Genomic DNA, 25,746 nt, shown 5'->3' on the forward strand with positions numbered 1-25,746 from the left:
TGACATGTCTCTTTTTTAAGTAGAAAGGGTCTATAGCAGCGCTACGACAGACAAGGGTCACACGGTTCTATGCCAGGCCCATGGCGTCTCTATCATTTCTATGGTTCGCAAGCAGTAGGGGGGTGCATACTCTTCGAATTTTTTTTAAGGGTGTGAGAGTGTCAGCTGGACTCAGCTTGGTCGTAGGCCGAAAATTCTGACTTGGCTATTTTGGAATATAGCCTGCGTTCACCGAGTCGCGTGATCTAGGAGGCTGTGACTCGACTCTGCTACTTAGTCTGTATATATTCAGGAACAAGGTTAATGAAAGTATTAACGGTTTTTAAAGGAATATGGGATTTATCAGGGATAGCCCTGCATTTATATACTTGTCGCTGCTTATCTTATCTTCCTATATAAATGTAGTATTTCTAGTAGCCGCAGAGACTTCTGGTGGCACTCTGTATGCATTTGGTAGAATACTTTTATAGAAATTGAAATAGTAAAAAATATTTATAAACTTCAATTTGGTCGAATTATTTCGTAGTTTTCCTATTTCAAGCCGAGGAATGTTCTCAAAAACAATTACTATTTGGTGACGAATACCTTAAAAAGTACGTTCACACGGAATTTTGGATCAGCTTAACGCGTAATTGAGTGGGCTATTGCCTTGGTGACGAGGCCAGCGAAAGAAGGCATGACGCATTGACGCCGCATGAGAGTGGCACAAGGCGTACTTCTAGCCAGGACGATGTATACAACCAGCGTGGGAAATAAGGCGGTGGCACAGGGCAAATGACCAGTTTAAAAAATGCCTGGACCAGTTTAAAAATTAAATCGGAGGGGGGTCAGTGGTCCACGGGACCACTAAGAAAATTCAAGGGTAACCAGAGTTCAGACATTATCTCAACTATTTTAATTACCCACTTCTTTAGTTTAGCAGACGACGCGCCCTGGTCAATGGTCATGGACCAGTTTATTTATTCCAGGCCAGGGGGGTCGCTGGCCCAATGTCCAGTTTTAAAAAAATCCTTATTTCCCACCCTGTAACAACGCATCCTCCTTGCACGTATCGGGCATAGCAGAGGCTAAAGCAGACTACGGCTAAATCGTTTTGTCATTGTTACGTGTTATCATAGAGATACGCGTGTTATGGTATTTTTCATCACGAAATCCCCTAAAAATGATAAATGTGGTTATAAAATGTAAACGGGGAATGGAATTGTGCTCGAAAACCCGAGATAAGTAAATTTTTCAAATTATTGAGAGGGAATAAATTGACTACCAGTAAATTAAGTTTATTCAATGCAATAGGGTGATGGAACATAAGTTTCTTAAAGGGGCTGTCCGACGCCCTCTCCTTTTTTACCCACCCGCCATGTTAAGCTCTATGAGGAAGATCGTCCTTTGTCCCACTGTCCGAACAGCATCTTAAGCATGTAAGTCTTAATTTAAAAAAAACTTTTAATATCTGGGCCTTCAGTCACTTGCTTAACTCTCTTCTTATCGATACTTTTTAGGTCTTGGTTAAATCCAAGACGTTTTGATTAATATCTGTGACTTCGGTCTTAATTTTTATTAATTTTGTGTAGACACGTTGGTGATTTTATATTGATTATTTCAACGCTTATTTCTGCATGCCGTAGAATAGGGAGGTAACAGTTCCGACCCTGAAACGTCACACCCTTCTATCTCTTACTGGAGTTTCATCCCCCCTAACGGTTGGAAACAGTATTCTACGCGCAAAAATGCCAACCAGAGAGGGGCTGCGTGACATCAGACTATCTCTTCCCCCTAGCCAGTTGTTAGCTCCGTATAGGAAGTAGTTCATCATTCAATAGAAAATTGTTGAGAGATCGGAGCTATGGGAACGTCACATCAATATTTTTAGTCTAAATTGTATGACCAAAGCTGACAAAGATTGTAGTATCACACTATAGAGAGCTTTCAGATGGGATAGTAGTACGTCACACCCTCCCAAGTCTTACCGCGGTTCTGGTAGCCATATTGGGTGGTCTCAGCTTCATCCCTGCTTTAAACCCACCAATATGGCGGCGTAAATTACGTCACGAGACTCGGCTCCTCCTCCAACTAAAAGCTCTCTATTTCAGGTGGACCAAGACCAGATGCTCTATTAGAAATCTTTGAGCCCCATTTCCAATGTCATTGTTTTAACAAGATCTTATTCAAAATGGATAATTTCTTTTAACCTTGATAGGAAATGAAACATATAGAATATGCCATCTTTAGTGGCGTTCTAACTTTAACCTAGTTTAAAGAACTAAGATAGTATTTTTTGTCGAAAATGGCATTAAATTAGTAAACTAGCAATACTTTAGCAATATTTCGGGGTGAAAACAAATCCAATTTTGCAATATTTTGGGAAAGATGTCAATTCGATAATAATAAGAAATACAATAACAGGCACACATTTAGTTTTAATGTTATTAGCTCCGCCCTTAAGTACAATTCTAATTGGATTCAGCCTTTGGGAAATTGAAGTTGGTGTTTAAATGATTTGCCAGAATGCTAGGAGGTCAGGCAATGGAAGTATGCTTTGATTTATCATTAAATATAGGAAATAACAGGATTAAATTATTATTTACTTGTAACCATGAAATTAATGTTATTTTATGCCCTGTAAACTATTTTATTTTTAATAAATAAAGTTAAATGACAGTTACGGTAATTTATTGATGACAAAATTTAGGGTTAATAATATTATTTCATATAATAGTTAAAATACAAATAGGAATGTTTTTAAGTAATGCCTGTTTAAAAATTACTTTCAAGTACTAAATTGCATTAAGAATGTTTTTGTTTGACTATTTTCAAGTTTTTAAACACGCATGATTATGATATTGGAAGGCGCAAATTATTTATTTAAATAAACATTTGGTTTGATACTTGCCACGTTTATTTACAGCATGTAATTTGGGCTTAATTTCCCTAGTTGTTATTTAATTATGGTATTCATTATAAATTTATTCCAGTCAATAAATATATTGTTTTTTACGTTTAAAGGTAAAAGTTGCATATTTTAAAGGGTTTTTCCAAAGAAAATTGTTTTCGACACCCTTAAGGCTTTTGAGGATAATTAGCGATTGCGTCCTGCTGCCAAAAAATAGACCTTAACAGGGAAAAGCTAAGAGTAACTATAATTAATTTTAAATGAATCTAAAATGTAAGTTTCACAATGAATGCGTGAGAGGGATTAAAAAATGTTCAAGGACAGTCATACGTGAAGGTTGGATTTATAAAGTGAGAGACTTCAACATTATCGTATGAATGCCTATAATAATTTTGTTAATCTCTCAAGTGAACAATTCAATGATGAAAAAATATTTACACACATTTAATCCTAGGATTGTCAAATTGAGACTATATAATTGCCAGAAAAATAGTAAGCATGTGTTTCAATATTATATTTTTTTAAGGTATAAAAAGGGAAGGGGAGTTTGTTAAATTAGTCCTAATATACTTAAAGATGCTTTTTAAAATTGGTAGTGATTTGTTGGTGTAGAATCTGCAGTTTAGTTCAGAGAGTTAATGAGGTGCCTTGTATTTCATTAGTGACATCTCCAATCCAGTTGATTTTAGGTTTTTTTCTATATTTATTACTATTGAACTCAGATGGCGTTGGGAGTTAATGTCATTAATTGTAGTTTTTTTACTGGTTCCATCGCGCTTGATTTTGTTTTGTTGATGTAAAATCTGCAGTTCAGTTCAGAGAGTTAATGAGGTGCCTTGTGTTTGGTAGCGACATCTCCAATCCAGTTGATTTTAGTTTTTTTTTTTCTATATTTATTACTATTGAACTCAGAAGGCATTACTGCTTAACGTCATTAATTGGCAGCAATTTTTACTGGTTCCCTCGACCTTGCTTTGTTTGGCAAACGTCCGTTAAACAATGTAATATACCATCATGGTATATTAGCTTTAAGGCGTTTTGATGAAAATTGAAATCCAACGTTAATCAGTTGGTATTTTAGAGTAACGAGTGAAGTACTTGAGGTTTAATCGAGTGGTGAAGGAGGGGGGATTTGGGGTATTTCACCACCCGCGGACACGGGGTAGTCAGTTCCTGTAGGGTAGGCATGCTGACAAGTCCCTTATTCCCTCAAAACTTTGTCGCCCAGAAGCTTGGCTTACAGGAGTGCGCCCAACTCCCAACATAGTCAAGCACATAATTTTAGTAACAATCCATTGCTGTTCTAAATTTTAACAACGTTGAGGCAACTTTTTGCCCGGAAAAGGTTGTTTTGCGAATCTATAGCTGTTATGAACTTCTATTGTGTTGATAAACTTGTAGGCGCGGCTTGCCAAACCGTAACGTAATTATATAGGGAAACCAAAGAGTTGACATGTATTATTTGGCCTAGATACAGCTTGATGTTCTATAGACACTGACTCAAGCCAATAGAAAGATTATTTCTTTGAATATCTTTGCTGTTCTTAATCCAAAGACGCTTTCACTCTTTGAACACGCCAGTATAAAGTGTCTGTTATTTCGGTGGAGAAGTTGAATATATTTCTTGATTTGTCTATCGAAGTCTTGTTGCGGGTTTTTTTCTAATGATGATGATCATCATATTTTTGAGCTGTGTAGGTTTAGTCTTTTATTATACTGGTAATAGCTATGATGAATTATTTTTCTGTTGAAGCTTAGCATGTAGTTGTACGAAATTAGTCTTTAAATTGTATGTTTCAAACTTGAAAATATACACTGCTTGTAGTATTTATTTCGGAATAATTTTGATCTTCGTTATATTAGTTACGTAAAGGGGCGGACTATTTTATTTTTAATAAATAAAGTTAAATGACAGTTACGGTAATTTATTGATGACAAAATTTAGGGTTAATAATATTATTTCATATAATAGTTAAAATACAAATAGGAATGTTTTTAAGTAATGCCTGTTTAAAAATTACTTTCAAGTACTAAATTGCATTAAGAATGTTTTTGTTTGACTATTTTCAAGTTTTTAAACACGCATGATTATGATATTGGAAGGCGCAAATTATTTATTTAAATAAACATTTGGTTTGATACTTGCCACGTTTATTTACAGCATGTAATTTGGGCTTAATTTCCCTAGTTGTTATTTAATTATGGTATTCATTATAAATTTATTCCAGTCAATAAATATATTGTTTTTTACGTTTAAAGGTAAAAGTTGCATATTTTAAAGGGTTTTTCCAAAGAAAATTGTTTTCGACACCCTTAAGGCTTTTGAGGATAATTAGCGATTGCGTCCTGCTGCCAAAAAATAGACCTTAACAGGGAAAAGCTAAGAGTAACTATAATTAATTTTAAATGAATCTAAAATGTAAGTTTCACAATGAATGCGTGAGAGGGATTAAAAAAATGTTCAAGGACAGTCATACGTGAAGGTTGGATTTATAAAGTGAGAGACTTCAACATTATCGTATGAATGCCTATAATAATTTTGTTAATCTCTCAAGTGAACAATTCAATGATGAAAAAGTATTTACACACATTTAATCCTAGGATTGTCAAATTGAGACTATATAATTGCCAGAAAAATAGTAAGCATGTGTTTCAATATTATATTTTTTTAAGGTATAAAAAAGGGAAGGGGAGTTTGTTAAATTAGTCCTAATATACTTAAAGATGCTTTTTAAAATTGGTAGTGATTTGTTGGTGTAGAATCTGCAGTTTAGTTCAGAGAGTTAATGAGGTGCCTTGTATTTCATTAGTGACATCTCCAATCCAGTTGATTTTAGGTTTTTTTCTATATTTATTACTATTGAACTCAGATGGCGTTGGGAGTTAATGTCATTAATTGTAGTTTTTTTACTGGTTCCATCGCGCTTGATTTTGTTTTGTTGATGTAAAATCTGCAGTTCAGTTCAGAGAGTTAATGAGGTGCCTTGTGTTTGGTAGCGACATCTCCAATCCAGTTGATTTTAGTTTTTTTTTCTATATTTATTACTATTGAACTCAGAAGGCATTACTGCTTAACGTCATTAATTGGCAGCAATTTTTACTGGTTCCCTCGACCTTGCTTTGTTTGGCAAACGTCCGTTAAACAATGTAATATACCATCATGGTATATTAGCTTTAAGGCGTTTTGATGAAAATTGAAATCCAACGTTAATCAGTTGGTATTTTAGAGTAACGAGTGAAGTACTTGAGGTTTAATCGAGTGGTGAAGGAGGGGGGATTTGGGGTATTTCACCACCCGCGGACACGGGGTAGTCAGTTCCTGTAGGGTAGGCATGCTGACAAGTCCCTTATTCCCTCAAAACTTTGTCGCCCAGAAGCTTGGCTTACAGGAGTGCGCCCAACTCCCAACATAGTCAAGCACATAATTTTAGTAACAATCCATTGCTGTTCTAAATTTTAACAACGTTGAGGCAACTTTTTGCCCGGAAAAGGTTGTTTTGCGAATCTATAGCTGTTATGAACTTCTATTGTGTTGATAAACTTGTAGGCGCGGCTTGCCAAACCGTAACGTAATTATATAGGGAAACCAAAGAGTTGACATGTATTATTTGGCCTAGATACAGCTTGATGTTCTATAGACACTGACTCAAGCCAATAGAAAGATTATTTCTTTGAATATCTTTGCTGTTCTTAATCCAAAGACGCTTTCACTCTTTGAACACGCCAGTATAAAGTGTCTGTTATTTCGGTGGAGAAGTTGAATATATTTCTTGATTTGTCTATCGAAGTCTTGTTGCGGGTTTTTTTCTAATGATGATGATCATCATATTTTTGAGCTGTGTAGGTTTAGTCTTTTATTATACTGGTAATAGCTATGATGAATTATTTTTCTGTTGAAGCTTAGCATGTAGTTGTACGAAATTAGTCTTTAAATTGTATGTTTCAAACTTGAAAATATACACTGCTTGTAGTATTTATTTCGGAATAATTTTGATCTTCGTTATATTAGTTACGTAAAGGGGCGGACTATTTTATTTTTAATAAATAAAGTTAAATGACAGTTACGGTAATTTATTGATGACAAAATTTAGGGTTAATAATATTATTTCATATAATAGTTAAAATACAAATAGGAATGTTTTTAAGTAATGCCTGTTTAAAAATTACTTTCAAGTACTAAATTGCATTAAGAATGTTTTTGTTTGACTATTTTCAAGTTTTTAAACACGCATGATTATGATATTGGAAGGCGCAAATTATTTATTTAAATAAACATTTGGTTTGATACTTGCCACGTTTATTTACAGCATGTAATTTGGGCTTAATTTCCCTAGTTGTTATTTAATTATGGTATTCATTATAAATTTATTCCAGTCAATAAATATATTGTTTTTTACGTTTAAAGGTAAAAGTTGCATATTTTAAAGGGTTTTTCCAAAGAAAATTGTTTTCGACACCCTTAAGGCTTTTGAGGATAATTAGCGATTGCGTCCTGCTGCCAAAAAATAGACCTTAACAGGGAAAAGCTAAGAGTAACTATAATTAATTTTAAATGAATCTAAAATGTAAGTTTCACAATGAATGCGTGAGAGGGATTAAAAAAATGTTCAAGGACAGTCATACGTGAAGGTTGGATTTATAAAGTGAGAGACTTCAACATTATCGTATGAATGCCTATAATAATTTTGTTAATCTCTCAAGTGAACAATTCAATGATGAAAAAGTATTTACACACATTTAATCCTAGGATTGTCAAATTGAGACTATATAATTGCCAGAAAAATAGTAAGCATGTGTTTCAATATTATATTTTTTTAAGGTATAAAAAAGGGAAGGGGAGTTTGTTAAATTAGTCCTAATATACTTAAAGATGCTTTTTAAAATTGGTAGTGATTTGTTGGTGTAGAATCTGCAGTTTAGTTCAGAGAGTTAATGAGGTGCCTTGTATTTCATTAGTGACATCTCCAATCCAGTTGATTTTAGGTTTTTTTCTATATTTATTACTATTGAACTCAGATGGCGTTGGGAGTTAATGTCATTAATTGTAGTTTTTTTACTGGTTCCATCGCGCTTGATTTTGTTTTGTTGATGTAAAATCTGCAGTTCAGTTCAGAGAGTTAATGAGGTGCCTTGTGTTTGGTAGCGACATCTCCAATCCAGTTGATTTTAGTTTTTTTTTCTATATTTATTACTATTGAACTCAGAAGGCATTACTGCTTAACGTCATTAATTGGCAGCAATTTTTACTGGTTCCCTCGACCTTGCTTTGTTTGGCAAACGTCCGTTAAACAATGTAATATACCATCATGGTATATTAGCTTTAAGGCGTTTTGATGAAAATTGAAATCCAACGTTAATCAGTTGGTATTTTAGAGTAACGAGTGAAGTACTTGAGGTTTAATCGAGTGGTGAAGGAGGGGGGATTTGGGGTATTTCACCACCCGCGGACACGGGGTAGTCAGTTCCTGTAGGGTAGGCATGCTGACAAGTCCCTTATTCCCTCAAAACTTTGTCGCCCAGAAGCTTGGCTTACAGGAGTGCGCCCAACTCCCAACATAGTCAAGCACATAATTTTAGTAACAATCCATTGCTGTTCTAAATTTTAACAACGTTGAGGCAACTTTTTGCCCGGAAAAGGTTGTTTTGCGAATCTATAGCTGTTATGAACTTCTATTGTGTTGATAAACTTGTAGGCGCGGCTTGCCAAACCGTAACGTAATTATATAGGGAAACCAAAGAGTTGACATGTATTATTTGGCCTAGATACAGCTTGATGTTCTATAGACACTGACTCAAGCCAATAGAAAGATTATTTCTTTGAATACCTTTGCTGTTCTTAATCCAAAGACGCTTTCACTCTTTGAACACGCCAGTATAAAGTGTCTGTTATTTCGGTGGAGAAGTTGAATATTTTTCTTGATTTGTCTATCGAAGTCTTGTTGCGGGTTTTTTTCTAATGATGATGATCATCATATTTTTGAGCTGTGTAGGTTTAGTCTTTTATTATACTGGTAATAGCTATGATGAATTATTTTTCTGTTGAAGCTTAGCATGTAGTTGTACGAAATTAGTCTTTAAATTGTATGTTTCAAACTTGAAAATATACACTGCTTGTAGTATTTATTTCGGAATAATTTTGATCTTCGTTATATTAGTTACGTAAAGGGGCGGGGGTTGAAAGAAAACTTTACAATTTACTGGCAATTATATGTTCATTTAAATATAAGATTTTGAGGGTCTATTTTTAAAATTTTGTCACGCAACTCTTAACTTTAAGTTTGGAAACAGTGCTGCTAGAACATGGCAATTATTGTTTTGCGCGTGGGTTACCAAAGGGACAATGAAAAGGTTATTAATTTTTGGGGAAAAAAAAATATTCCAGAAGGCTTTGCAAATTGTACCCCTGTTGGATTTACGCAATGCAATCTGCCACGCAGACTACCCCAGCTGGTGAGAAACACAAAGAGACTATGCAAAACTTCCTGGAATATTAATTGGAAAAATGGTTTAGTTGTTTTAATTACAAGGGTAATGTCTATATATAATATTGGTAACCACAATTTGGGAAATAATTTTCACACTTTATAAAAACAAATTATACAACAATAGTAGGATATTAGTTATAGGACAAATTAATAAGTTCATATGGCTTTTTTTAAGCCTAACTAATAAATAGTTTAAAAATCAATTTTTGTAAGTGGCATCGGATTGGGACGGGTAAACATTATTGATAAGTTATAGAAAGAAAAGGTTATATTAATAGATAATATTTAAACATAAAATCTTTGCTAATCTTTGATATTGTAACAGGATAATATTAGATTATATTAATTTAATTTAATGTTTTTGAATGGTTTTAAATTGTTAATGTAAAAAAGTTATGGGCGTCTTAATTTAAAAAAATAGCGCGCTTAAAAGAGAAAAAAATGGAAGATGCGAAACTGATATTTAGAAAACTCTTTGAATATATTAATTTTAATCAGTATTTATTTAAAATTTGGATACGAGTGTCTAAATCTCAGTTCAAAAAATCTGTTCAATGTTAACTAATAGGATGAGTTTGTCTCAATAGTTTCACCAGCTTATTAAAGAATTATATTTAATCACATAGCATTACCAACAGGGGTTACGTTTTTAGCGTGTTTTTTACATAAAACACCATTGGGGCAAAACTAATACAGAGTACTAAAAAGTTAACCCTTCACTAGAAAATTCTAAAATTAATGCAAGAATCATCGCCTTTTTTTCGTAAAATAGCATGGCCCTACAATCCTCCCTCCTCTCCCTTTCACGCTTATTATAGTAGGCAACATCAAAATTACTCCAGAACCATCGTTAACCTTAAACTTGCTCGAGGATTAACAATCTTACCCAGTCATAAATTACTTTAAAGGGAAACTATTAGTATATCTTTGACAGATATGATGCTCCTTTCTGGTACGAATATTGAAATTTTAGGCTTTACTCGGGGTAAATTTGATATGGATTCTTCAAGCACGTTAGATTCCCTTTAATGTTTCTAAACTCTTTCCAAGAGCAGAACAGTGACGTCAGTCAAGTTACTGACGAATCTCTCCCTTTTTCTGATCATTGTATCACTGACCTCGTACCAGCCGTTGTCTTTTCTCACAAAGTTCACATAATGTCCCTCAGCCAACGATTCACCTTTATGAATAATCACCCCTTTAGTTTTAAAAAGCATCTTACTCATAGAGACATTTTGATTTTCAAAACTTGATATTTTGGTCGATATCTTAATTGGTCGACCATCTTTGTAATCGCCACGGAGAAGACACAAAAATACGTACTTCCCGCTGGATATCAATACATCACGCTCTTGTATTTTTGGGTTGTTACAAAATACGCATGGCACATCTGTTAATCTCATCCTTTTTTCTAGAGATTTCCAATCAATTTTATCTCGGTTTTCTAGTGGAAGATTGAAAATGTTGCTTTCAACAATATTCTCCGAATTTTGTTCAACTTGCCATTGGGGGCATTTGGTAACGTTTCGCGACTTTGACCAAAAAAGATCTTTTAGAGCCTTGGAGTAATTGGCTTCCATTTCTTGACTTAGTGCCGTCAAAAGGACCATCAAAAATTCACTGGCGTCTTGTTGATCGTTTTGCGTAAAATGGTTTCCGACAGCCATTCTCAGTTCCAACCCTTTTCGACTGAAACTTCCTTGAGAACTCTCGATGTCGTTTATCGTGTTATGGAGGCAACGTAAAACTGGTTTTTCAACGAATGATCCATTGTAAGATTTAACCAATTCTCTTAATTCCGGCACTAATAAGAGTAGTTGCAAAACGCTATTAGAATAGCACGTTACTTGATCATCGTTAGCTAAACCCTTCAAGGGAAAACTATCCAAACTCTGTTGGGCTTTCCTTTTCTTCTTCGGTGTTTCTTCACATCTCTCTTCTTCGCCTTCTAAAAGGCTTTTAGATAGTGTAGGCGCACTTCTTTTGCCACCTCGACTTTCTTTCGACTCCGTTATTTCCAAAAGAGGCAGATCTGGCCTATATTTTTTGCGAAGCCTGTTATACTCCATAATGGCTCGTCCATCCGCCTTAATTTTAGTCGGATCGAACTGTAATAAATGGAGTCCGGCCAAGGACGTCACTCTCGATAAAGCCACATACGCCATGCCTGTTCCAAATAAATTCGGACCCAAATCCATAATGGCGCATTTTAAACTCATGCCTTGGCTTTTGTGTATCGTAATAGCGTACGCCAGGATGACGGGAAACTGTGAGCGTTTAACGTAAATGTTTGCCATGAGCAAAAATTTGACGCAAATTTTCTCAACTAAAAAGTCAGTGTTGGCGTCGTCGTTATTCGGTTCGCGATCTACTCTTAGAAAAATCCCAGTAACGTTTCCTTGTTCGTCCTTCTTGAACCCAGTTACGAAACCCATCGTACCATTTACAACGCCTTTTTCAAAACTGATATTCCTTCTGACCATTATTCGGCAGCCAACGCACAGAACTAACTTGCTCTCCAAACCGGCCGTTTTGGACGGTTCGTTTTGTAGCCTTTGCAGTCTGCTGAGAATGTTTTTATTCATTTTTTTGCCGTAGTCAGCGAGTCTATCCTGGCAATGAATGACTTCAACTTTCTCTCCGTTTTTTCGCAACATTTCACAGTTAAATTTTTCGCACATGGCTAATTTAGGCATCAAACAAATTGGGTGAAACCCTTCATTGGACAGCTTAATGAAAAGGTCCATAGCCACCTTGATGTTTTCTCCTCCAGCAACCAATCTACTTTCTAAGGTTACAACATCAGCTTTGGAAATATTTCCAATTCTAACTCTGCTTAAAATGTCGCTGTAACTTCGGTCGTTGGCTTGTCTAACATTTTGCGTTAATTCATCGTATTTAAAAAACTTCCAAAGATCACTTCCTCCGATGCAATTGAATCTAAGTCTGGCTTCTTCGGAAGTGATTTTGATGAACGCGGGATTTCCTTGAACCGGAGGCAATTGGAAAAAGTCTCCCAAAACAAGGATAGAAACAACTCCGCCAAATGGTTGGTTCATTTCCCAAAATTCGTTCAGCCTCAAGTGAACGTGAGTCAGTAACACCGATGAGACCATAGAAATTTCATCAATAATTAACAGTTTTAAATTACCCAAAGTTTCTTTCATAATGCTTATATTCTCAGAACTCAGGGAATGGTATTCGGCGATACGCCCATGATCTACCGGCAACATTAGTAATCTGTGTAACGTTACGCCATTAACATTCAACGCTGCCAAACCCGTTGGCGCGGCAATGGCCACGCTAGCAGGATTTTGAAAGAGTCGCCTTACAGCGCTGGCGAGAGTGTCGATAAGAAACGATTTGCCAGTTCCACCAGGTCCCGACACAAAAAGGCACTTGTTTCTAGATTTTTCTCCCTCTTGGGAGAAGTGATTCATGATCTGATCATAAATTCTCTTTTGATCCGAGTTTAGTGACGCCACATTGTCAACATCAGTCTCGAAATTCATTTCCATGGCAGCTTCCACATCAGCCATCGCGTGTTCGGTTTCGATAACAATTTCTTTCCCTTGCAGCGCATTTTCATCGTCTTCACTTTCTCCCTCCGAAATTATGGTTTCTGGCTCTTTCGCCTTTTTAGAAGCCTCCCGTTTCTTTTGAACTTCTTTGGAAACCGAGAGTTTGTCGTGATATTCTCTCATGTCCTTCAACACCGAAAGCGAGTTTTCGAAAGCATCGGCGTATGTTTCAAAATCGCCCAATAGCTCGGTTTCGTCACGCCACGGTTTGAAGAGGATCAATAGAGCGTGACAATACTGTTCTTTCTCCTCTATCGGATCGTGAATGTAGTGCTCCACTATGTAGGGCTTAATTCTCTTTCTCATGAAACCCAGATTGTTTTTCAACTCGATTACATTCGCATTTTTCTCGACACCATCAGAGTGATTCGCGTAATCGTAAAACTGACCAAATTCCCGCAAACTAAGATTTTCCAAGCTGTCGGGACGATTCGGATACTTGTCGTCGACGAACCCTTTTTGGCAAGTGTCCATGCTTTCGGGGTCAGTTTCCCTCAAACGAGCGAGTTCCTTGTAACCTTTCAAAATTCTCGATCGGTTTTCTTTCAAGTTAGTGTTTATAAATTTAGTGCTGTCGGACTTGTTGAAAAGATCTTGGCCCAGCATCATATCAAGAGCTTCATAAATTCCTATTTGCTTGCACGTCAAAGATTTCAATCTATAGGCAAATAATTTTTTGGACAAACTTTCATTCCCTAACTCGGCAAAAGTTTGGTCCATGTCAGCCCGGTCTCCCTTTGTCACGTAAGCCGTGACATAGTTTGCCACTATTTCCGATTTGTCAGCGACAAATTGCAAATCCATGTTGGCTTTGGAAGCCAATAGTAGCGTGGGATTATAATCATTTATTAAATCTTCGTGCTGTTTTCTCGGCAAGTCGTACAACCGTTTCTGCACCTTTTTCATGTTACGGTGACGAGTAACTGATCTAACGGAATTCATAGTCGCTACGTTTGTTACGTTACGAGGGAAACCGTAACGACACACTCTCGATCCTTTTTTAGAATTTTTCACCTTCTTGTAACAACTAGAGGTGCATTTGTGAGTTTGGAATTTTTTTACCAGCCGTTGCAGTTCCGGACTTACCGATGCTCTCGGCATCGAACACGTGACGTGTTTTTGCACGTAATCCAAAATAGTCTCGGTCGAAGAAGTTCCAATCTTTGGAGCGTCCTTGGCCCACAAAAGCATATGGTAGTGAGGTAAACCTCGAGATTGGTATTCAACCCTCCAAAAATGATGTTCTATCATGCCAAGAACTGGATTTTGCTTACACAAGACAAAGTTGTTTAACAGCGACCGCACTTTGTTGTGAAAGTGCAAATTGACGCTAAGTGGGTCGAAATTCAACAATTCAGCCACCGTCATCGACTCTACTCCCGGAACGTCTGAATTCACTTTTCTCAAGTGATCGTGCAGTTCCATATCATCGTACTCGGCCGGGTTAAAAGTTAGAAGCCAGGTGGGAGGACCAAATTCCCGAATCATCGCTAAAACGTTTCTAAGAAGTTTATACCAGTAGTCCTTCGTTCCTCGAATATGACCCAAGAAAGTAGCTAAATTACTCTCAAGTTCTTTATCGCCAGATTCAACTCGATTGAGCAAATTTTCAACCCCAATTGGCATGGGTTTTTTAACACGAAGAACGTAGTTCAAACTGCTAGAAATCGCTTTCATTTCGCATTCTTGATAAGAATGGAACAAATAGGCGTAATCTCGTCTAAAAATTGGACTTTTGTTCAAAATACGGGATAAACGATACTCGGTTTCCGTTATTTTCCCAAATGGTCTATCATCGTGCTTGCCAAAACGACCCTTAGGGAACAAATGAACAAAGCTCATGTATTCCAGTTTTTTGTCCCAAGTGCTAACTGGCTCGGCTTCGACGCGCTTCATTTGGTAAGCGCCAAGTAAATCTTTCGGTGGTTGAACGTTTACTGGATGAATAGAGTAATGATCGTACAGATCATTGGCTTCACCCTCAGATAGTTTTCGCAACAAAGCCTCGGGCTGTGTTAGAATTTTGTAGGCGTCGCCTGGTGCAAGGCTAGACTGATTTTCATCCTGCTCCTGCATGTTCGAAGCGTTTTGGTCACCTTGGACGTCGTGACTACTATCCGCTGGTCCTTCTGTTGGAAGCGCAGCGGAAGCGCGTGTCAACGCATCAGATCCATCATTAATTAACGCAAGTGGATCTGTTACACTCAGTAATTCTTCTGGAGTCAATGAATTTTCATTTCCATCAATTTCTTGCGTCCCACAAATATATTCCTCGTTCATTGTCGAAATATCAATGTCTTTGTAAAAAGGGTTTATCTTTTTCAGCACACTGAAAGCTTTCAACACTTTTTCGAGGCAAACAACCTGCTGCCAAACTTTTTTGTCCGCAGTGGGAACACCGTTCACCAAGATATGCAGTTCGTGATTTTTAGGCAATGTCTTGGGAATCATCTTCAAATTTTTCTCCACGGGTATTGGAAGATAAATTACTCTTCCCTTCAAAGCTTTAACCGTGCCAAACTGCATGTTGGAATTGGTTTTAGTGCCTAACCGCACCACAGTGTGGAAGGGCTTCACAAGTTGAATTAAAACTTTCTCAAACATGTTTAAATTGGTGACATCTGGCGGAGGATTGTCAACCGCCAAGTTGTTCAGAAAACATCTAATGGGAACTTTACCCTTTCCCAAATCCGTAGCGCAGTAACGACATAGAAGCATGTCAGCTTCTCTAGCGTCCGAATTATTCATTATCCAGCCAGCTCTTAAAATCAGATAGGCCTCGTTATTGAAAACAGCACTGTTTACTAGTTTTTCTACAGCTCTTAAATCAGTTTTTTTCAGTAATCTAAAACAACAGTCGCAAGGCGTGTCGTGATACTCGTTGGTGTTTAGCATTGCCCGAGCGAATTGATTCTCGTAAAGACTCAAGATTTCACTTTCATCGAGAGTGGGCCGAGGAGCGTTAATGCTTCCTGTGGGAGCATTATTTTGTTCGTTATTTAAATTTTTCCCACGTGTGGCTAGGATTTTTCTTGACTCCGCCATGACAGTCGTCAGAGAATCGTAATCACCACTTTCAACTTTAGTTAACGCGTTGAGCAACGCTTTGACTTGATAGATCTTATTCAGAATACTTCTTATTCCCGAATAATGTGGAGCCAATTCAGCGAAAGAACGCAAATGACTTTGGCACTCTTCGCTATCAGCGCAGTAAGAGGTGTGCCCTAGGAACGGAACTATTCTCACCACTACTTCGTCCCCATCTGGTGGTATAAACACTTTTGATTTTTTGCAAAATTCTTTTCTTAATTCGCAAAGGTCCAAATCAGACTCAAAAATTTTTGTCAAAGATTTTTCATTAGCATTGGCAACTGTTTTTATGAAAGCTAGTACTTTTGCAATGGCTCGAGTTCGAACATTACAAATATCACTGCATTCCCAATATACAGATTTGTTTTGGGTTTCAATAAACCCCCCTTCATTGATCACTAAATTTGCTTTCGGATTCTTCTCTTCAGTTTGAACAATTTTGAAAAGATTCGTAACAATTCCCGACTCATTAACTTGTAAAACTCGTTCTACGTCACTAGTCTCGTTATTGTTTTTTATGTCAACGAAATTTCCCATTTCGTCAACAAACAATTCTTTTGTTGAACTCGTAACACGGTCTCTCAGAACTTTTTGTACACGACCATTAGAATCCAATTGAAAAATTTTGCCGTAATGTGACTCATCGTCATTTTTCAATATTTTACCATTATTTCCAATCAGATAATAGGAAGTTTCATGGAAATAGGCCTCTTTCATGCTACTGTGAAGCCTTTTCCCACCCACAACTTCTGGCAAATTGTCAGGATCAATGGACCCAATATGTTTGATTTTCGCGACAAAATCCTTAAATTCACTAACAATCCCCGTTAGTTGGGCGTGGTAAGCCGAATATAATTGCCTTTTCAAATGCAATATTCTACCAGCTAGCACTTGGCATTTTAGCTTGTGAGAGATGGACTTCGTGCGTCTATTTTTGGTCTCGGTGTCAAAAGACTTTGACGACGCCAATCTTTCAGTGAGACGTTTGACTAGAAACCTTTTATAGCTTTCGGCTATAATTCTTTTGTTTTTCGTTTTGAAAATCCCCGCATTGAGGAGCTTTTTCGCAAAACCAAATTTATCTTGTTTAGTTGTTTTAGGTGTGGGTTTTGTTTTTTTGGAGCAAAAACCACCATTAGTGGCGCCACCTGGTGCCATAGCCCTTTTACCACCTTTTTGTGTACATAGCGTTGATTTACTTTTTCTAAGAAAATTATCTTTGTTTTTCAAATAGTACTTCTTGTTAATATCTCGTTTAGCTTGCTTTTTTTGCGAAGCTTTCCTTTGAACAAGTAACTTTAACTTAGCTTCAGCTCTTTTCTTTTGGTTTAATTCACGCCATTTTTTTTTCCTAAGTCTCTCCTGAGAAACCATTTCAAAATTTCTTAATGGACGCAAAATAGCAAATTCTTTTCAATTTTTGTAAATTTTCAAACAGTACAAGTAGTACTATATTTGACACAGATTGCAATAGGTCACAAAGATACCTTAATTCCACACTGGAACTTGCAATTTGGATACACAGAGATATCCAATTAATGAGAACACAGAGAACCCACTTAATGAGAACACAGAGAACCCAATTAATGAGAGCACAGAGAACCCAATTGCCAAACACAAAGAATTGGCTAAATAATAGGAACACAGAGAACCTATTGGGCGCACAGAAAGAACCCAGTGTCAAAAAAAAAAACCTCTGACAGAATTGCAAATCGTAAAAAAAAAATACAATTAAAATGAATGAAAATAAATACCTCTGACAGAATTGCAAATCGTAAAAAAAATACAATAAAAATGAATGAAAATAAATTAATTTCAAGGGATAGTGAAGCCTTTTAAGGCTAAGAGTGAAAAAGACAATTTCACAATCTGAAACGAAAACAAAAGTTAATGTAACAGTAGGAACATAAAAAAAATTGTTTATAGATCATATAAAACCTTAATAATTAAGATTCGTGGCAATTGATATTCATTTACAAGTCTTCAGAATTGTAAGAGAACAGAACGATGAGGAAATTGAAACAATTCCCGCCCAAATAGCAGCCAAGCGATTTCAATTTAGTGCCCTCCCGACTCCCGAGTCTAGAACAGTAGCATGGAGCAATTATACCTAGAAAGTTGCTGTGAAATCATGGTTTTAACTCCAATGTTTTAATTGCTCCATGTTACTGCTGCTCGCGCGGGGAAGTTTTTGGCGGGAAATCCTAGAGTTTATCATTTTTAATCCAGCCAGACTAACTTGAACCTCGTAAGTATGTTTTGAACACTATTTTTAATAGTTAATATTAATAATTAACGGATTTTGAAGCTAAGTCATAAAATTTAAAGTTATAATGTTTAAATTTAATGTCAAACCTTAAACTAGATAGAAAGTAATTGATTGTAAACTATTCAATGAAATTTCTTGTTTGTCGGTTTGGGCTTAGTAATGGAAGGCAAAAACATTAAGGTCGTGAATGCGTACTTTTACGGCGGTGGCGGACGAGGCGGCGGTCGTGGGAGAGGCGGCGGTCGCGGACGAGGCGGCGGTCGCGGACGGTGGCAATGGGTGCGAACCTGTTACAGGTGTAAGGAGGCGGGGCACATAATGCGGGACTGCCCGCAAAACCGAGGTACTAAGTATTTTCGATTGCTTTTCCTGGGGCTACCTAAAAACTTCTATGCACTTCGTTAAAGTTCTCATTTAGGGAAAAGAGTTTTAAATTTAATAAAATGTTATAGAGAGCTTTCAGTTGGAGCTGAGTCTCGGGACATAATTTACCCTGCCATATTGGTGGGTTTAAAGCAGGAATGAAGCCGAGACCACCCAATATGGCTCCCAGAAGACTTGGGTGGGTGTGACGTACCTACTACTATCCCATCTGAAAGCTCCCTATTGAATTTAAAAAAGACAGTGATGTTCCCTGCTATCACTAGGTGGCCCTAATGCAAGCAATCTTAGTTAGAGCCTTTTATCGCCATGGCTTTCATAGCGTAATTTTGTTGTAATATTGGAAATGAGGTAGAAAGGTATTATATGGTATAAAAGTATCTAGAGAAAAGGGGATATTAGACTGAAATTGTAGGACACAGAATCTATGCATGTGAGACCAAAATGAATTATAAAAAAAAGCACATCGCACGCAAACCAGCCAAAGGTGTAAAAGGCTCAAGCATATATAGTTGACTTACATACGGTTACATAGTAGACGAAATGGGCACCAACTCCACCAGCACTAACCCAACTACCACGACCACCAACCCGACTACCACCACCACCAATTCAACTACCACCACCACCAACCCGACTACCACCACCACCACCAACCCAACCCCCCCCCCACCACAAGAGGGTACGAACATGGAAACCCCATTGTAAATATTTTGTAAGTATTAAGCCACATTTAAAAAAGTTAACACTTTTATTAAATTGGGGCACAGGAAAAGAAGTTAATTTCGGGTTTTTATTAATTTCTCGAAAGCCATAATCCACCTTATTCCCTTTTGCCGGAAGTTAGGATTAGCTCAGGATTCATGGGGGTGAGTAACGGGAAGAAATTCGTCTGTCGTCTGCTACAACAGCCAAAAATATGTACTGTAGCAGACGACAGACAAATTTCTTCCCGTTACTCACCCCCATGAATCCTGAGCTAAGCCTAACTTCCATCGAATGGGAATAAGGTGGATTTTTAAATATTTTTACAGTTTCAATTCTTTTCTTGAGTTTCAATTAAAAATTTTCATTGAAGATAATTAATATATTTTTCTTATATTTTTTGTAGCATCATCACCATATTAATTTTCCAAAAACATTTTTGTCATAATATTTATCCATTTAACAAAATAAATTTCATCCATAATTATTGCATTCTTTTTAATTCATTTGAATGAACTAATATTCCATTCTTCTGATTCCTATTAATCCATTTTAGAAAATTTTTATTTCTTTTAACATAAGAAATGGTTTCCCAGTCATTTGTTTATCATTTGAACCCGAGAAATGGTTTCCCAGTCATTTGTTTATCATTTGAACCCGAGAAATGGTTTCCCAGCCATTTCATAATACCTTAAACTTAAGAAACTATTGACCAGCAATTACGTTATTCCTTGACTTAAAAATGGTTATCTCTTGAACCAAATAATTTTTTTCATCATTATTGATCTATTTAATAAAGGAAAGGTCCGTTCTAATTAATTCATTTTAATAAATTTTATCCCTTGAACTTAAGGAAACGTTTCCCAGCCATTTCTTTATCCCTTGAACTAAAGACACGGTTTCCCAGCCATTTTGTAATTTCTTGAAGAAAATAACTTTCTATCATTATTCCATTATTTTGATCCATTTTAAGAAATTATAATGTTCCGTTCTAATTAATCCATTTTAGTAAATTTTACCCCTTTAACTGAAGAAAAGGTTTACTAGTCATTTCATTACCCCTTGGACATAGGAAATGGTTTCCTAGACATCTTGTTATCCTTCAAAAAATGGAAACTAAGTTCTCCAACCTTATTCCATTCTTTTTGATCTATTTTAATAAATTAATGTTCCGTTATTATTAAACCGTTTTAATATAAATGTTATCCCTTGTACTTAAGAAAAACGTTTCCCAGTCATTTCGCTAACCCATTAAATCATTTGCACATGAAGTAAGATGGATTGGAAATGAAGACGGGCGACCTGCCACTACGGTCGAAGGCAGGGACATTTGTGGTCGGGATTTATAACTGCACTTATAAACCCCGCCCACTAGCCTTCGCCAAGGAGGAAAGTCAAGTTGTAGGGGATCCATTGGCCCGCGCTTTGCTTTATTTCCTATTAACACAAATGAACAATTTATACTAATATGAATGCTTCATTGATTGCTGTAAACAAATACTAATAATTTAAATAAAATAATTTTTTTATCAACTTGCGTTAATCAATTTCTTCATAACTTAATGAAAATTCGTCGAATTCTAAAGCAAATACATGTTGTGGTTTAGTTTAAACAAACGCTACTAGATGCTCCCATAGTCGAAAGGGAATAGCTAACTGGCCTGCTAAGCTCAGTATAATTAAAATGTCCTAAATTATCGTGTTTTTTGTAAAAGGTTTTAAACTTATAGTTTCCTAATTTTAAAGCAATATCTGCCATTGTTTAGTTTAAACATACGCCACTAGATGGTCCTGTAGTCCAAGAGCGGGGTTGTCAGGCCTTGATTTATCAGTACAACGAGTTAGGCCTATTTTGGAAGGTGTTTTAGGGAGTAGTGTTACTATTTCCTGGAATATTGGTTAGGCAGATGTATTAAACATCCATAGCAAATGCACTGATATTGGTACGAAATTCACGGTTGCCCAGTAGATCTATTTGATGACGTAGAAAGCTACACAGTGATCCATTTAATTTATAATTTCGTGCTTATGATGAATCTAGTGAAATGTAATTTTGTAAATCAATAATTCAACAGTGTTAAGAACTTAACATCTTCTAAACTGAGTTACAGACACCCATATAATTGATAAAAAAATTTATTTTTATTTTTTTTTACCTAATTACAATGACTGGAACAGCTTGGACATTAAATATTGGTTTGTGGGTGACTGCCTGACCGGGTTTAGCGACCCTATGATTCAATATATTAATAATTTTATTAGTAAGATTGTTTTACTTATATTTTCAGGACCAATATGGGAATTGATAATCTTGGGAAAAACTAACCATTGTTTATGGTTTTTTTAGGTAATGTTAGAATATGCACTAAAATGAACATTATATACACAAACTGGCCATGGTTTCATTTTTTCCTATGTATCCTTAAAATAAGCACTAAATTATTAATAAAAAATTTAATTATTACCTAATCAAAATGATTGGAAGAGCCACAATACAAAATATGGCTTTTTTTCACAGCAGTGTTAAATAGTTAGTTGGGTAATTGTCATTTTTAACTAATTGAAAATGGTAATTGAATTATAAATACTGAAGAAATGAAATAAAATTTAGCATGACGGAGTCCTTGAGGCTTGTCTAACTTTTCGAGAATAATACACAGCTTCCGCACCCCTTTTTCGAGGAGATTAAACATTAAACTAATTTGCAATACCAAAGTCAGAGTAGGAAATGGATGGACACTTTTCTAGTGTTATATGTTACTTATGGTTTGTTTTTACCCTTGGCACCAGTTTAGAAACCAGGTAACAAACCTATGTGTAGAGTTTGCATTAATCTTAAACAACAAAAATTTGTCTAATTTAAAAAAAAAATTATTCTAATTAGCGGTTATTGTTGGTCGATGGCACTAATAAATAATAAAAATTTAAATGTTACCTAATAAAAATTATTGGAAGAGCCGGAATAAAAAACATTGGTTGGTTTGTTGACAGGGTTTAGTGATCGTGTGATTTAATCTATCAATTATTTTACCACTAATGAAACATTCAAAATGATCTAAGCAGGGGTTATCGTTTGCCGGTTGCACCAGATATAATCTTTGTAGCGTTTATCGTTGGCAATCTGGCCATTGTTTACTGTTTTCTTAGGCAACGTTAGAATTGGCGCAAAATAATTAATAATACAATTGTTACCTAGTACAAATGATTGGAAGGACCTGAATTAAAAATATTGGTTGATTTGGTGACAGGATTTAGTGATAGTGTGATTGAATCTATCATTTATTTTACCAGTAAAAAACGTATCTTCGTAGCGGTAACCGTTGGCACTTGGCTGGCCGCTGGTGGCACCAGTCGAGAAAGCAGGGAACGAACCCTTGTGCGTAGTTTAAACAACAAATATTGATTTATTTAAAACAAATTACCTAATTAGCGGCTATCGTTGGCCGATGGCACCAGGTGAAACACCTTAAAACGAACGCAACACGGCCAATTGGTCTCTAGTCGACTCTCTACATACAATCAGCTGTATTTAAATTTTGACCAAGGCTTAGTGAAATCAGTAAATTTAAAAATTATCGGCTAAATCCTAAATTTAAATTCTTTCGTATTAAATTATAATAAGGTTTAACTTACGAAATTAAAATAAAATGAGGACGAATTAACCCCTTCTTTTATGTGAAAAGTTAAAAATTCGCCTTAAGCTCGACACAGCCACACTCGTTGTGTAAACAAAAATCTTCGCTCAGTCTTTCTATTAGAGGTAAAACAGCGTAAGTCCAACAGTACGTTTCTCAATGATTTTAGCCAGGACTAAAACACGTAAGTCCAACAGAAAAAAAAGGTCGTAAGTTTAAGCATGTGCTTAAAAGTACAAAAAGTAATACTTAATATTAATTGTTTTCAATAAAACTTCGAAAGGCACCAGAAAAATGTTCAACCTTTCATTTAAAACCATTTTCAGACCTATCGAATAAATAGTCTTCAAAAAATGCTCGAGTCAATTTGGCCATCACAGCAAACATTTCGCATGTTATTCCTATGGGAAAATTTCCTTTTTTTTGCCAAAATGTCTTAATTTTTTTATGGAAATGAAAACCACCCTTAGCAACATTATTTTCTATAACAAAAACTAATGGAGGGATCTCTTTGAAATTTTAACCACATATTAAGGGTCCGAATTTTAGTTCAGTGGATTTTTTTCAAAACAATTAATACAATACAAAAAAAACTACATCCAAACAAAAAACCCTCCTTATACATTAAGAGCAGTATGAAGTCTTATCTAAGAGAGCAATCGCTCTCTCAGAATTGTTTAATACGATTATTATAAAACCAGGAAGAGTAATGAAGTTTTTGGTCTGGTACTATGGTATGGTCCCAACTTAGTTAAAATTATAAAATCTGAAAACAAGAGCCAAGGCTTAGCGAGTTGCACTACATTAAAAGCTCCAAAAACGCCATAAAATAAGTTCTTACCTTTAGGTGAGTGTTGAATATCGTCGATAAAGAAGTTTGGAGCCCGATTTAGTCCTATTTTATTATTTAATTCAAATAATAATGCTGAAATTAACTTCAACGAGCTTCAAACCGGGCTAATTTTTGGTCAGTTTCCCGAGAGTGCTCGTCAGTGACGTTACCAGATTTTAGCGACATCTGGTTGGCTCGTCGATTACAGTAGTTCTCAAAGTCGCCACTAGCCTAGTGGCGCTGATCAGGAATAAGGCTAATTCTTCACAGGGTGAAAACACTACCGTTGATTTCTAAACCATAATAATTTCGATATATATGCCATTTTTTACTTAAGCGACAACAAACTGTCATAGATACAGTATTAAGTTACAAGTAGCGTAAAACCTAGGCCCTAGGGTTGGGATTTGTAGCATGAATCGAAGCGACAACAAACTGTCATAGATACAGTATTAAGTTACAAGTAGCGTAAAACCTAGGCCCTAGGGTTGGGATTTGTAGCATGAATCGAAGCAGACTACGTATTTTGTAATTCCAAACAGAGCTGGAAATTAGCTTTCTTATAATCTTTAAAAGGAAAGACACTATAATCTATAAGCACTATATTACATAGACAAACTAACATACAACTTAAGCCTTGGCCGTAAAGAACGTCGAAAAGCTTACTTTAAATGATATAAAAACCTCTATTAACTGTAATTATTTACCTGAATTACTTTTCTAGACGAAAATTTGACCTGATAACGACGTATTTCTTATTAAGGGTGCTACAGTTAATTAGAAAATACATATAAAGGTGCTCAAGGTCGGATGAAATACCAAAGTAATTTGTTAGCGTCTACTGCTAAGAAATTAGGAAAATCAGCAAGAAACCCAACATTTGAAATTTGTCAACGTAACTTGTTAGCACCCACAAACCTAGGCCCTTCTAGTTGTCAACGAGAACGAAATGAAGAAATAGGTTTAAGCGCGCTATAAGGTTAGGCTGACTTCTGACCCAAAAGTAATTTTTTGACGTACTATCTTAATTAGTTAAATTACAAAAATTAGAATTCATTAATTAAAAATCGAAACACGTAAGTTTCCCATTTAAGAAATGCTTGTTAATTTAGAAGTATTCCGAAAACTAACTTCGCTATACTTTTTCCGTATGGCCTGCCACAATTGCCTTAAAAAACCGAAAATTTTTTAATGCTTTTTCTATGGGACGCTAACCCTAAAAACTGTGAATTTTCTTTTAACATTACGGAAGGGTGTCATGTCATATCTACAAGGGCCTACCGGCCCTGTAGAATAGGTAACAGGAATTGTATGTAAACGAAGGTATCGCTAACCATCAGCTTTCGAAACTAAAAGAGGCCAATCGAGCCTGCAGAAGCCTTGTTTCCTATGAATTATAGGAACAGTTAAGAAACACTCAATTACCTGGTAACTAGAGTTCGGATTTATTACATACTGCCTCAAATAAATTACTGGACTAACAAAGTTATAATTGACTTCTAAAACCGAAGGTAGAAAACTCAAACTCAACGAGCCTGGTAACCCCGCGTATGGAGCTTTGACGTCAATCTGCGTAAGAAATGCCACGTTGTAAGAAACCCTATTGATAAAGTTCCGTACGCCGTTGAACTGGGAAAAAATTACTAAACTTGCGGACTAAGCAGTTGTTTCAACATCAATGCTGTAAAGCAGTTACTAGGAGAAGGCCTAGGTCAAGAAGTAATTGCATCAATTTTGATGAAACCAAAGATAAGCATTGGTCGCATGAAATCGTGAAAGAATGACTTCTCTATCACTGCTGCTCCAGTCTCTGCTTATTGTGAAAAAGATGCTATTTTTACAAAGAATGTACCTACAAAATTTACTTATCATTAACTT

The 25,746-nt window shown here is 36.0% G+C and overlaps 2 protein-coding genes and 2 long non-coding RNA genes across 10 annotated transcripts; 2 read left to right on the top strand and 2 right to left on the bottom strand.

Moving 5' to 3' along the window:
* Positions 1–6,945: 6,945 nt before the first annotated feature.
* On the bottom strand, positions 6,946–23,705 carry LOC149611100 (uncharacterized). 7 transcript variants are annotated; one of them, XR_016376579.1, is made up of 6 exons: positions 23,035–23,705; positions 22,690–22,924; positions 22,594–22,616; positions 22,337–22,536; positions 21,558–21,632; positions 6,946–7,987 (listed from the first exon to the last, which is right to left on the bottom strand). It is a non-coding gene; the product is annotated as an uncharacterized LOC149611100 (long non-coding RNA). The 7 variants fall into 7 exon arrangements; XR_016376581.1 differs by lacking the exon at positions 6,946–7,987 and adding exons at positions 19,653–20,551; positions 20,617–21,438 and having other exon boundaries at positions 21,728–22,616; XR_016376582.1 differs by lacking the exon at positions 6,946–7,987 and adding exons at positions 21,300–21,438; positions 21,728–22,255 and having other exon boundaries at positions 22,337–22,616.
* LOC149611101 (uncharacterized) lies at positions 10,982–14,457 on the bottom strand. Its single transcript, XM_089858990.1, has 2 exons — positions 11,223–14,457; positions 10,982–11,122 (listed from the first exon to the last, which is right to left on the bottom strand). The coding sequence occupies exons 1-2, from the start codon at positions 14,442–14,444 to the stop codon at positions 11,096–11,098; spliced, it is 3,249 nt and encodes a 1,082-aa protein (XP_089715116.1). The 5' UTR covers positions 14,445–14,457; the 3' UTR covers positions 10,982–11,095.
* On the top strand, positions 11,024–19,477 carry LOC149611102 (uncharacterized). The gene is made up of 3 exons (XM_089858991.1): positions 11,024–11,147; positions 17,511–18,658; positions 19,232–19,477. The coding sequence occupies exons 2-3, from the start codon at positions 18,475–18,477 to the stop codon at positions 19,402–19,404; spliced, it is 357 nt and encodes a 118-aa protein (XP_089715117.1). The 5' UTR covers positions 11,024–11,147; positions 17,511–18,474; the 3' UTR covers positions 19,405–19,477.
* On the top strand, positions 21,421–22,215 carry LOC149611103 (uncharacterized). The gene is made up of 2 exons (XR_016376586.1): positions 21,421–21,662; positions 21,749–22,215. It is a non-coding gene; the product is annotated as an uncharacterized LOC149611103 (long non-coding RNA).
* Positions 23,706–25,746: the final 2,041 nt, after the last annotated feature.

The sequence above is a fragment of the Phalangium opilio genome, unplaced genomic scaffold (genome assembly GCF_054372755.1).
Source record: "Phalangium opilio isolate 3A_F unplaced genomic scaffold, DU_Popi_V2 ptg000329l_1, whole genome shotgun sequence".
NCBI lineage: Eukaryota > Metazoa > Arthropoda > Arachnida > Opiliones > Phalangiidae > Phalangium > Phalangium opilio.

Bases quoted from the DNA above. Each gene is read 5' to 3' on its own strand.
- LOC149611101 (XM_089858990.1), bottom strand. From the start codon at position 14,444: ATGATTCGGGAATTTGGTCCTCCCACCTGGCTTCTAACTTTTAACCCG. The intron at 11,123-11,222 runs GTAACGTGCTAT...TTGAAAAACCAG, and splicing joins GTTTAGCTAACGATGATCAA to TTTTACGTTGCCTCCATAAC.
- LOC149611102 (XM_089858991.1), top strand. From the start codon at position 18,475: ATGGAAGGCAAAAACATTAAGGTCGTGAATGCGTACTTTTACGGCGGT. The intron at 18,659-19,231 runs GTACTAAGTATT...ACGGTTACATAG, and splicing joins GGACTGCCCGCAAAACCGAG to TAGACGAAATGGGCACCAAC.